At 35.8% G+C, this 13895-nt stretch overlaps 1 protein-coding gene across 1 annotated transcript; it reads right to left on the bottom strand.

The window, feature by feature from the left end:
• Positions 1-4093: 4093 nt before the first annotated feature.
• On the bottom strand, positions 4094-13895 carry LOC121414787 (degenerin deg-1-like). Its single transcript, XM_041607844.1, has 10 exons — positions 13275-13895; positions 12100-12312; positions 10940-11046; positions 10115-10278; positions 9382-9589; positions 7900-7972; positions 6963-7020; positions 6124-6197; positions 5557-5632; positions 4094-4521 (listed from the first exon to the last, which is right to left on the bottom strand). Exons 1-10 carry the CDS (start codon positions 13664-13666, stop codon positions 4363-4365), a joined length of 1524 nt encoding a protein of 507 aa, XP_041463778.1. The 5' UTR covers positions 13667-13895; the 3' UTR covers positions 4094-4362.

Here is a 13895-nt window from a genome sequence, read left to right as displayed (position 1 = left end):
TCGAAGTAGATCATCACACGAATCATATTTGTATTGGATGTTGATAAAAAGTTATTTGATGATAATAGTGAAAATAACAGTAGTACAAATGATATTGGTAATAACAATGGTTGAAAAATTCGTCCTGATAGTAACAATACATCAATGATGATAATAACAATAGTAGTAGTCGTCGTCGTCGTAGTAGTAGTAGCAAAAGTCGTAGTATCCTACGACTTTTAGTAGTAGTAGTAGTAGCAGTAGTAATAGCAAAAGTCGTTGTAGTAGTAGCAGTAGTAGTAGTAGTAGCAGCAGTAGTAATAGCAAAAGTCGTCGTAGTAGTAGTAGACATCGGCGGATCCAGGGGGGTGCGCAGGGTGCCCCCCCCCCCTTATATTTGAGCAGCGCCGAAGGCGCCGGTAGAATAATGAAGAAGGGCCTATTGCCAAACAAATCTAGATCGGCGCCGGTCAAGAATGATCAGCAGCGGCACTTTTATTGTTGAATGGTCATAACGAATAACAAAGCTCATCGCATGCCCTTACAGAGTGGACATGGTTCGGGACAGTTGCCCACAGATGTCATGAAATCTTTAATTTGTTATTCAAAAAATCCCAGAATCATACCAAAGTGTACAGAGCAAATCCTTTAATTTTGATATTATTTTCCAATGCTTTAGTAAGAAAAAAGTCAGTCACCTTTCTCTACACATTCCACATTGTGCCACCTCTTTGGCCTTTAGTGTAAGACAGCTACTATATAGTGCTTTCTAAAGATCATGATTCGATATTTTAGTCCAAAACTTTGCTAAAACACGTTGCTTATACCGGGAGTGTATAATTACGCAACCAGACGTATATTCGTTCGACCTTAAACCACTAAATATGATTTTCAATGTATAAATACAGTTTGTCAATACCTTTGTTTTAACGTTTGAATGTTTACGCAACAAAATTTGATTTATTTTCATCTTCCATGAAGTTAAAAGTTATTCATTTGATCACTCTGAAAGAAGTTTAAAACAAAGATAACGATACAGGTAAAACTGGAGAACTATTTCCAGAGCTCTGTCTTGAAGGATCTCTTTCTGAATTCAGGTCATAAGCATTATATCCAGTTTCATCAAATAATTAGATAAAAATTACTCATTACAAATTGCATTAGATTTAGTGAAAAGCATCACAATATATATATAAATTAATACCAAATTCTGCATATAGGCCTATACATCATATACATGAAATTTGAATGATGATATATAAACCTGGATTGGTGATGTATTCCAAATGATTCATGATGTAGTATCATTGTATATGCAGAGGCGTCGATCCGGGGGGGGGGGCGATCGCCCCCCCATGACAATATTGGGGGGCAAACATATCGTTTTGCCCTCCCCCAATAATTCCGCATGTGCAAAAATACAATAAGATGGTAATGTTACACAGAAATCAGCAAGCGAGATTGAGCTACACAACTCGTTTTTTATTTAATCGTGCTCAAATTGTCCGCTTTTCAGATTGGAATATAAAAATTTTCAGCTCGCGCTTGCTCAGTTCTGTAGCAGAACCCCATACTTTTCATGATTAAATAGGTGAATAGAATGTCCCGTTTTCATTTATGAACCTCAATAGAACTCCCGCTTCGATTTGCAATAATCTTTTGTTGGATATAATCTTGTTCTTTATTAAAAACGCCCAAGTTAAACTGTCATTTTTTTTTCAGATCGAAATATCAAGATATTAAGCTCGCGTTTCACGCTCGCATCTATTGTTTTTTTAGATACCCATCTTAATCATTGGTACCAAAAATGCCTAGAATAACAAGCTTTCTGGTCAGAATATAATGGAAATTTCAGCTCGCCCTCGGCACTCGCATTATATGTTTAGTGAGATATGTATCCTCCTCATGAGTTACTACAACAGTCCTAAACAGGCACCTTTTCCTGTTTTCAGGTCAGTATACTATAAAAAATTTCAGCTCGCGCTTCGCGCTCGCATTAATTTGTCGGTGAGATATGTGTCTCTATCTCATGAGTCATATAGATAAATATATATATATTTATGCATGTGTTCGTGTGCGTGTTTGTGTGTGTGAGGTTTGTTTGCTTTTTGTGATCGAGCGCCTTTGGAAAGTTAATTCATGATTTTGCCCCCCCCCCCTCTGAAAAAAAGGATCGATGCCCCTGTGTGTGTGTGTGTGTATATATATATATATATATAGTAAAAAAATAGTATCTCAATTAATATACAAAAGATATGACCTCATCGCAATAAAAGGGTTAGTACACGAGATTTTGAAATTGCACATAACATGCATAACTTGTGTTACATTTGCTTGTTTCTTTCTTGAATAAGTTTTTCAATCTCTCTATATACATTGTATATGTTTTAGAAAGATTATATGTTTAAATTGATGTATATTTTCTGTTATAATGAGATATGTATAAGTGGACTTCAGGGAATGGTTGTATACAGCAAGGGGGAAGGGGGGGGCAAATTCCCGATCAGCTGTTGTTAAAACCCCTTTTTTTTCTTTAACATTTCATGAAAACTATGAAAAATGTGCAAATGTGAGATGTGCGCCAAATACTTTTATAGCTCGGTCCGTTTACTCTATCGTTTTTATTTTTTCAAAAATATGTTCGAGTCTTGCCCCCCCCCCCGAGATATTATCCTACATTTTGAAAGGAATATTTGACAGGGTCAGACTTTACCCCTTTTTCAACATTTTCTTTTATGGCGCCGGTGAAGTGCAAAAATATGTGTGCCGCTCAGTCGGCAGTGCGCCCCCCCCCCCTTTCGCCAAAAGCTGGATCCGCCTATGGTAGAAGTAGTAGTATAGTAGTAGAAGTTGTAGTAGAGTAGTAGTAGTAGTAGTAGTAGTAGTAGTAGTAGTAGTAGTATAGTAGTGGTAGTGGTAATAGTAACAATGGTAGTATGATTATTATCTTCATTATTATTGTCATAAAATTTTATAGTTCTAGTTTCATGTCGTTAACTTACGCGGACATTTCTTCTTGTGCTAAGATAGAACGCAGTTTGGGATCGAATAAAAACTTTTGCATAAGATGACTCTCCAGTAAAAATAAAAGTGAAAAAAAATCCAAAGTAATAAATGAAATACATATATATTTAAAACAAGCCCCTATAAAAAAATGTTTGTAGAATAAACAAAGCTATATATTCTACCATTATTAAGTTCATATTGTGTTCACGGGGATTATAATTTTTTATAATCATAAAGAGATACAACTATTCTAACTTTACCATTATGGATGACAGCTATCATGGTCGCAGTGCTCAATTGTCAACCACAACCAAGCTTTCCATAGTAATCAGAATAATAGTAGAGTTACCATGGTTGTAAGTCTTTATGAAACGGCCCCCTGATGTTCTGAATATGTGTAGAAATTTCTGGAAGTTGATCAATTGTTGAAATGGACAGGAATATTTGCTTTACGGCTTAGGGAAGAAGCGAATAACACTAGAGAAAGTTCTAATCGTATTTTGCTTGTCTGCATAAAACAAACGTCTCTACGATAGGATACATATAAAGTGTTGGTGTAACATTGGTGTAACCGTTGCATTGCTTTCAAAAGTTTATGATCATTTTCTTTTCAGGGTGTCACTGGGATAAAATGCAGGGTTTACAAGCATAAAATAATTAGGGAATCTATTTTATTTTCATAAGTACTGTATTTGTTAATTCTCCGATGTCCGTGTTACATTTCCTACTGCAACTAATAAAACAGAGCCGGTAATCATACACACATCAAATATTTTTTTGATTTAGTTTTGTAAAAGGAAGATGCAAGCAATCATTTTTTTTAATCCTCTATCTCTTTATCAAATGAATATATTACAAAATACAGAAATTATGTAAGAATATATGATACAACATGTGTGTTTCAAGATGCACCTAATTGTAACATCGTAACAATTATTCACTGTAAAAATGAAGTGCCAATTTAGCACTTACAGTGCTTGTATAGTGAATGCACTACGAGTGCTGATTTTCTAGTTTAAATTTGAACTAGAAAATCAGCACTCGCAAGTGCAGTCACTATACAAGCACTGTAAGTGCTAAATTAGCACTTCATTTTTTACAGTGTTATAACGTGAATTCCCTAAAAAAAACATTAAATTGAATTTGCTTCTTGAAAGTGTTTTAGAATTCAGAACATCCCAAATAGTAGATCTTGATTGGAACTTCGGATCTGTTACACATACTGAATACAAATAATACCTTAAGTCAACTTTCTAAAATTTCCCTCTGTAAGGTTCCTCATAGGGGTTGCACTATCCTTATATTGCTAGAATAACAATTAATATCAACACGTACAATTTTCCAGAAATACTCTTATAGCCCAACCTCAGATATCAATCATGTTTTAATAGGCTGCACTCGATTGGGAAATAACAACTTTTTACAAGAGATCTTGGATACACGTAGCAGTAAGAAGATGACTTCAAATACACTGATGAACGACATCCCTGTGAAGAGCCCCATCAATCCTCCCCAGTTACCAAGGATGTTCGGGATCTGGAAGGGAAATTATGAATGATAATAATGGACTTTCGTTCCGTGCCGTATGAAGGATTCGAGAACACAGTAAATGTATTGGAAAGTCCCGTCACATGACAAAGAACAGCTGGGAGGTCTTTGTCAAAAATTGGTGAACCGAAACACCAAGTTTCATCCTAGGTTTCGGAGCTGACGAAAAATGGCAAATATGTCGTTTGTTCAGAGTCCAGGACTGAACTGCAGTTTTGATTCACCGATTTTTCGACAAATACTTCTTTGTTGTTCTCTGTCAAGGTAAGGACACCTGACAATACATTTTCTTTGTTCTTTAGTCCTCCGTACATCGATGCGCGAAAGCTCCTCAATGACGACGACGGCGACGGTGGCTACAATAATGATGATAATTACAATGAGGCTGTTGATGGCGATGGCGTTCGATGATAACGGTTGTGCATGATGGTGATAATGATGATGATGGTGATGATGATGTTTGCGGAGGAGGCTATGAAGATTTTGGTGATGGTGACCGTGCCGATGGCATCGATGATGGGGATGATGGTAATGACGATGTTGTTGATGATAATGATGGTGGTGGTAGTGGTAGTGGTTGTGGGTAGTGATGATTATAATGGTAATAATGTTGGTGATGGTGTGTGTGGTAGTGTTAATGATGGTGAGTGGGGATTAACAAGAATAAGAGAGAGGTGTGCAAAAAAAAACTAGAGAGAGAGAGATGAACAAAATTTAGTCATCAAACAAAAGGAATTTATATCTTTCCATCCATCTATCCATCGAGCAATCTTGATATAATTATTCTATCATTCACGAATTCATAAAGGGTTGCAAAGTTGACATTTAGACAGCTAGTTTCTCCCAAACAGTGATTTCTTTGACACAGAGGACATTGTATTTTATACATACATGTAAATGCAAACTGTGTGGTGTACGGATTACACATCAAAGAATGGGGGGGGGGGGGGCTGTATAACCAACAAGTAAATCGTCCCATGGTATTTGGAAAATTAAAATAATTTCTATATTCGGTATACTTACAGAGTATCTCGGTACTTGCACCACGACCTCGTTATTGAGGGTTTCATAGTATATCTGAAGACGTATAAGATTTCGCCTGAGAAATACAAATAACCAACATTATTTTTGATGTTATTTTGCCATAGCGACCGTTTCTTCAGCATTTCCAACTTTGGGTGTACAATTTTGTATGGTATACTTTACTCGACATGGTTATTGACTGTTGACAGTTTCTTTGAATAATGAAAAAATAAAAAGAATATTAAAGATTGCGCCTCGTGGAATAAACACACACACAATCATGCTTTCTTTGCAAGGAACGGTATAGATTTGATTGATATTCACTCTATAAGAAGTAAACCGTTATATCACTCAAGGAGGGGGTGGGGTTGCTATTGTTTCATTATTCATTTCTTTTCATGAAAACTAGTCTCTTAACCTGCTTTCTTTCTGCTAACCCTGGTTATTTAATGCTTTCTGCCTAACCCTGGTTAAGGAAATGCTGGTTACATGGAATGAATTTAAAATATCGAGAAGCATGTAATATTCGAGGGGAGGGGTGCATATAAGCATAAAATTATGACGTACTTCGCTCTCTCTTCATCTTCTATCAGGGTTCGTCTTATATCAGGATATCGGGAAAATCTGGTCGTTAGATGGTCCTAAAATGCAATGAAAAAATTACAAAGCACAAAGAAATAATGATACATCTATTTACATAAATGATGAAGGTGTTTCCCATGAAGTCCCAAATTTTCTGAAATAAGATATTGATCCGTTTTGTACTGCACTCGACCCAAGTGTAGTAAATGGACAATTGACAACATGCATGATTGGCAGGAATATTCATCTTTAGTACTGTTCAGAGGAATAGAGAACCGAAGTGTGACGTCAGTTGCCATGGTATCATGGTGGGCTAGTTCTAAACAGAGTCGCAGCTGACGATCGTCTGTACACATTCTATAGCAGCCATTTTCTCCTATGAGAAACACACACACGCTTTCATTCGGCGGGTTCATTTGTTTAGAACCTAGTAGTAGTAGAAGTAGTAGTAGTAGTAGTAGTAGTAGTAGTAGTAGTAGTAGTAGTAGTAGTAGTAGTAGTAGTAGTAGTAGTAGTAGAAGTAGTAGTAGTAGTAGTAGTAGTAGTAGTAGTAGTAGTAGTAGTAGTAGTAGCGGCAGTAGTAGCAGTTTCGTGACGATGATGATTCAAATTAAACTGATCATTATTGCTATTATTATTTAGCGTACTGGTACATTGATGTCATTATTATAACCTAACCACAAGTATATTTCATAACTCATATCATTGCAATATTTCATAATCGTTATTATCATTAATATAATTGTTGTTTTTGTTGTTGGCGGTGATTATTTACAGTTCCTTCTGCTGTGTTGCTGTCCAAACCCATTGACAGGTTTACTTACCATGTATCTGTCTGACGGCCAGTCAATAGATGATATGGTTTTCTTGAAGTTTCTTTCCCTGAACGCGATGCGACAAAAAAAAATCATTTTGAAAATGGAGAACGAACAACATTAAACATATCTTTCTTATGGATTATGCTCACGAGCGGTTTACTATCATGCTTCATTATGGTTATTATGTAATTTAAATGAAAAGATTAATACTTGAAAATTTATTACGCGTGATTTATATATATATATATATCTCAGCTCTCTATCGGGCAACTATATCTTGGATTAAAATAATGCCTAGGTTATACTATTAGACGTTTTAAAGCTACACCGGTCTGTAAAATATACACGAATAACATCGAGGAGAAAAAGTGTAAATTAAAGATACAAGACAACATCATAACTTACAACGATCATCATCAAAACAACTATGATTGCTATCCTCGCCATTGTATTCATGAAAATCAACAATAATAGTACTGACATTGATAATTTAAATTTCCTGCCTTTAATATAGGCCTACACATTTAGATTAATTATTGTCATACAATTCATGTTATTTTCCGTGATTCTATATTTTTCACCGATCATGTCTGACTCCCGTTACATGCATTAGTGGCAGGTGAAAGTAGGAGACACATCCGACCCGTGCCCCCCCCCTCCCATCGTTTGAGAGCCATATTTTTTTTCTTTTTATGGGGAGAATGCGCAAGCGAAAATGGGAATAAACTTCTCTTTTCTTTGGCGTGGAGTTGTCATTTGAAAAAAAAAATAATATCCCCTTTCGGAAGATCCTGGATCCGCCACTAGTATGCATATACACTCGTTTTGTCGCAGTCACATCTACTCCAGACCAACCGTTAATACATCGGTAATAACGTAATAACCTTTGGTCGGTCTTGAGTCGGTTTTCGTTGGTGTGACTGAAGCCCTAAATGAGACTCACTCGCACGGTAGAGGGCAGTAGCAGTCCAGACTGTTGTTAATGTAGAGTTCTTGTACATTGGATAGACAATTTCCTATCCGAAGAAATAAAAAAAAAACAAATATTAATCTTAATATGGTAAATGGTACCTGATTGCTAAGAGAGCATGAATGCAAGTAATATCTCGGTCAGATCTGATCTACAGCGGCCGTACGGCGAGACAGCCGTTTTAACATTTTCTTTTGTAATAGCTGCATATAGCTGGTTTGAATAAAAATGAATAATATGGCTGTTTTCGACTCGCCGTACGTCCGCCATAGAGCAAATGTGACCGAGCGACCTGACAAAAGGGCACTAGCGCACCAAGTAGGAATCGAACCTGGGTCACCAGAATCCGACACCCCGCTCTGTATAACCGACTGAGCTATTGAAGCAAGGTTGCTTTTTTTGGGGGGGGGAGTAGAGAGTAAGGGATGTAGACTGTATGTTTTTTTTTTCTTTATTCACGCTTAACAAGTCAAGTGCAGCTAAATTTGAGGAAAAAACGGAGAAAATTAGAAGAGAAAATAAACAAATAAATCATTTACATTTTATTTTACAAAAATTACTGAGCTTCCGATACATTCATGTCAATTATAGTGATTGCAAATTTGACAGATCCGTAGATGTCATTTGTATTTCGACGGAGATGAAAAATGGGCCTTGGTCATTAATTGAGCGATTTGTAAGATTATACATTTCTCTAAATTGTGGATTATTCAAAAAAACGTTAACCTTGTTATAGAATTATTTTTTGAAAGGAATGTCACAATTAATAACTTATATTTTGTTCTACAGTAAAGGAATTGAGAATCGAGAAAGAGTAACCAAAGTAGGCCTTAATAAAACACTGATTTACTTTCAATTTGATTAAATTCAAGTTTAAATCCAATTACAACTTACTCAATTCTAAAAATCGCATACACAAATACAAAATATATGGTTAAGCAATCCGCTATCGGAAAGGTCATAGTATTTGTATATCCGCAGCGTGGAAAATAATGAATCTAACACTGTAAAAACTGCGGTGTTAAAACTGACACAAATTGGTGTTAATAGAGGACCAGAACCTGAGATGTTAAAATTACACCCTAGAGATTAAACGTTACACCAAAGAGTGTAAATGTAACAACAAAAGGTGTTGCAATAACACCTGTAGGTGTAAAACAAACACCACCAATTTAACAGCGGTGTAAAATAACTGGTGTGGTCCTCTATAGAGGACCACACCAGTTATATATGTACACCGGTTAACACCAAAGTTTTTGCTGTGTAACATCCAAGGTTTATTGATAAGGGCGAAAACTTTGACTAGGTTTCACCATGATTAGCATAATGATTCTTTTTTATTGGACTATTACAGCTAATAATGCAGGTCCTTTTGAAAATATAAAGAATTTCTTCTAAACTAACTGTACATGTACTATAATTGTATTTGCCTATGACAATTTATTCTGGGCTTACGTTGAGTAGTGTTAAGGACATCACAATGAGTATAATTTAGAAGAATTCCATCTACACAGCCACATCTGTTGATCAAGCTCTGTTGGAAACACAACTTAAGGCAGTACGCAACGGTATAACTGGAGCTGTTGTTCCTTACTGTGAAGTTTGTGCCTTTGCCATCTTTTTCTACACAACTCGTCATCTCGGGTAAACGCTCTATGACCTCCTGGTAAATAAAGCAAAGAGAAGAAAGAAAATCACTTACGAAATAAACAGTCTTTTCAAAATCATAAATATATATTTCAATTCAGTCTCTATCTTTACTTTTTCCGAATCTTTCCTCTGTCTTAACTTCAATTAATACATTTGTTTCGGACTTTGTACTAGATGGGGTACCACAGGGTTCGTCTACTGGACCAGTCATATTCATTATGTTAAGTGAAAGGTTGAACCTCCTTATTTATACAAATATCAATTCATGTAATGTAAAATCATTGTTACAATGATTGGGAAACACAATGACTGGTTCCCATTCCAAAGACCCTTCAAGAATCTACGTTTATCAGCAATTTAGTATGCCCGATTCTGAAAACAAAAAAGTTTATTCTTTTTACTCCTGTTTACGTGCACAATACTGCCGATAACTATTCAAAGAGCCCGAATGAAAAAAATCTCATCGTTTGACCTCGAGAAACTGCATGTGATACCACTAAGAATGAGATATAGACCCAATAGTCATCAGACAACTAACCTCTCGTATGCCTATAGATGTCGCCATTCCAGTCGCAACATTGATCCCCTCATCCTCAGGAAGCGGAAGTATATTTTGAGGATGGATAGTGACCTTTGCCCCCCGATACGGTGATAGGAGCCCCATGTATTCATCATCTTCTATCCACAAAGTGAGATGTAAACCTGCATAAAGATACAATATCATGATTAAATATTGGTTTTAACATGTTCAAATTCAGGAGCCGCCATGTATATAGCTTGGTGACGTCTTGTACATGTTTCTTCTCTTTTTTTCTACGGGGGGGGGGGGATGGACGGCGACTAGATGTTTTGATCATGGGGATATGCCGACTTAAAAGAGACAACAGTGGAAGATGGTACTCGATGTGACCGAGTATAGGGGTTAGGGCACAACAATTAAACATCGAGATGTTATAAAAACAGAATCCCCCCAAAAGAAATAAATAAACAAATAAAATAATAATAATAATAATAACAATAAAAATAAATAAAAATTGATATGCTCTTGTCCTTTCCATAACATAAAGTACACCATCACAAAGGCATCTATTTTCTCGATGATCTACCTTCGATGTCGGTGTTTCGATATGATTTCGTAATATCTGTTTCGTGCTTCTCTCGTGTCCCTAATGATTATAAACTTCTCTTTCAAACAGATATCAGTTTGAAGTTGGTGCTCGAATCGAACCCCAAATTTACCCAAATCGACGTCCATCATGTCCAGTGTGAGTCATTAAATCAGTGTCTGTATGTTTGCTCTTTAAAGGATGCATTGTTAAACGATTGAACACAATAATCAACAGTCACGAAAAGTACTTCTTACCATTCAAAGCTCCCGTCTTGCTGGTTGAAATCAGATCTCCATTTGTACCAAAATTAAAAGTGAAACAATTTCCGTAATATCGACTTTGCCAAACTTCAAATTTCGAACTGAAAAAGAACAACATGAGATCAGTAACGTATAAGTTCATTTGAAAAGAAAAGTAAGTATATATATCTTCTTGTTAAAGTTTATAAATCTTTAAAAAAGGTTTATAAAGATCGAGACAGCATGAATGTTGTATTGTCCTAAAACCAAGTGCAAATGGGTTAGAATGAATTGACTAGTTTTGAATTAAATCATTTTCAATTGATAAAGGTTAAGCAAGCGCATCTCCATGTAATTTTTTTCTACACAAATGCAATTACTACTCCAGTTAATTCTCAGACTAAACGTTTTCTGACCGTTCTTTTCAGGAAAAAAAACATAACTCCAAAGACAATGTTTATCCATCTATTTTTTTTCTGGACTACACACCTAAACGTAGAGGCAATTTTCCGAAATGTTCAAACTCAATACTTAGACCTACGGCTACCCTTACAAATTTTTTAATCTCAATAATGGATGTCCAATGAAGTCCCTATTTTAGCTTAAAGGATGATCCGAGCCTGAAAGTATGATGATGTCACATCTCCCACTTGTTCTTTTGTATTTTATTATATGAAATTAGGTTTATTCAATTTTTTCCTGCGATAACTAGAACAAATGGATCGACAACTGATTTAGTGCATTAGATATATATTGCTGCAACTTATTTCGTTATAAGGGAGACATATTTTCACATAAGTATGAAAGAATGAAAAAATATGATTTTATGTGATAACATAAGAAAACGGAAAGTGGAGATGTGACATCATCAGCCCATCTAATGAATATTCATGACGACTGCTTTCACAAAATATTGCTAAAATTTAAACTTCAATAACTTTATTATTTGCTTTCCGATTTTTGATGAAATTTTCGGCATTTTGCTCAGTGAATTCTACTCAATGTATTAAGATATAAATATTTTCAACCCAGACCATCCCTTTAAGGTTTTTTATGTGCTTGGCAGCGACAATTTTGCGTTGCCGAGGCTATGTGTTGCTTGATAAAACCTGTCCTAGGAATGACGTCGACGTATTCGGTCGATACCGTCACCCTTTGGAATGATTAGTATTTACCTTGCATTACAAGGTTGCTGATCATAAGTGCACTGAACGAGAAACCTCTCCAACTGATGTCCGTATCCCGTCAGTTCTTCTTTCGTTGGGTTCACTACGTTGATAAGGTCGCTGAAGTCGTCGGCTTGGGAGGCGGCATAAAACCCCATCCAGTCGTACTGATCGTCGACCTTAGACCACAGCCCATTCTCTCTTTCTTCGGCTTCAGGTTCACTAAAGCAAAAGAAAATAAAAAAACAATTAAAGATCATGATTTCATTAAGTTTATCAGTTTCGGGCCTACTGCATGAAGTGTCAACTCTAACAATTCCAATCATGTAATCACCTCTCCTTTGATTATTATCATTTTCGTTATTATTAGTATTGTTATTATTATTATCAATTTCGATTGGGGCCTACATCTTACAATCTTTTCTTTTATTAGAACCCTCTACTTTAAAAAAAAATTATTGGTGCGTGTCAAAATCTGCATATGTCATCGCATAATGTAATTGTTCAAATTAACATGATTCATTATGAAATGTTGATGAATGGTTTACCAAATTTATACTCTTAACGTTTAAGGGTCAAGTCCACCTCAGAAAAAGGTTGATTTGAATCAATAGAGAAAAATCAGACAAGCACAATGCTGAAATTTAATCAAAATCAGATGTAAAATAAGAAAGTTACGACATTTCAAAGTTTTGCTTATTTTTAACAAAATAGTCATATGAACCAGCCAGTTACATCCAATTGATAGAGTCAATGATGTCACTCACTCACTATTTCTTTTGTTTTTTATTGTTTGAATTATATATTATTTCATTTTTTACGAATTTGACGATTAGGACCTCCTTGCCTGAAGCACAAAATGTTAAAATAATGGAATTCCACATGTCCAGGGAGGAATGAAACTTCATTTCACATGACAATGACGAGAAAATAAAAATATTTCATATAATAAAATACAAAAGAAATAGTGAATGAGTGATGTCATCAGTTCCTCATTTGCATACTGACCGAGATGTGCATATAACTGTTTTGTGAAATGAAGCGAAACTTTAAAATGCCATAACTTTCTTATATTACATCCGATTTTGATGAAATTTTCAGTGTTATGTTGTTGATTTTTTTCTCTTTTTATTCAAATCAAGTTTTTGTTGGGGTGGACTTGTCCTTTAAGAAGGTTTCATTACTTTACACTCTCTGTCTTATTGACCGATTCCTCGTCTTCTAAATATTCAGATATAAAAATATCATCGACTTCGATCAGCCCCTCGTAGTTCGTATCGTAAAGCCTCGATCTCCGAATCCTATTCACATTGCAAACCGTCACGGCAGGGAAGGCCTTGAAGGTCGTCTTGATGATGTCTATCTTGGTCGAATACGGGGAAGCAGAGTAATCGCTATAAACGTTGGCAGCTTGTATGCCAAAGAGGACGAAAGCGAAGATGACGATGGCGAGCCAGCACAGACGGAAGAGAAAATGACCTCGGGCGATCATGTACCTAACTCCGTGAACGGTGGTGTCTTTGCCGAAGTCGTATACCGCCTCACCTACAGTGTCATCATCATTGTCGGAACTCATGTTGATCTTGGCGTTTTAGTAAGATTTGATATTTTTAAAGTTTATATTGATTAACTTATAGAGTAGCAAATAATATATCTACATCTACTACTGATTCGGGATATCCGAAGCTATCCAAGAGTATTCACCTCCGTCGGCACATTTAAAGGAACGTTTCAATTAAAGTTCCATGATTCAAATTACTTAAAGTTTCCTTGGGACATGCTGAATAATCATCAATAAAGCTAAA

The sequence above is a fragment of the Lytechinus variegatus genome, chromosome 5, assembly GCF_018143015.1.
Source record: "Lytechinus variegatus isolate NC3 chromosome 5, Lvar_3.0, whole genome shotgun sequence".
NCBI lineage: Eukaryota > Metazoa > Echinodermata > Echinoidea > Temnopleuroida > Toxopneustidae > Lytechinus > Lytechinus variegatus.
This window is presented reverse-complemented; position numbering and strand designations above follow the sequence as displayed.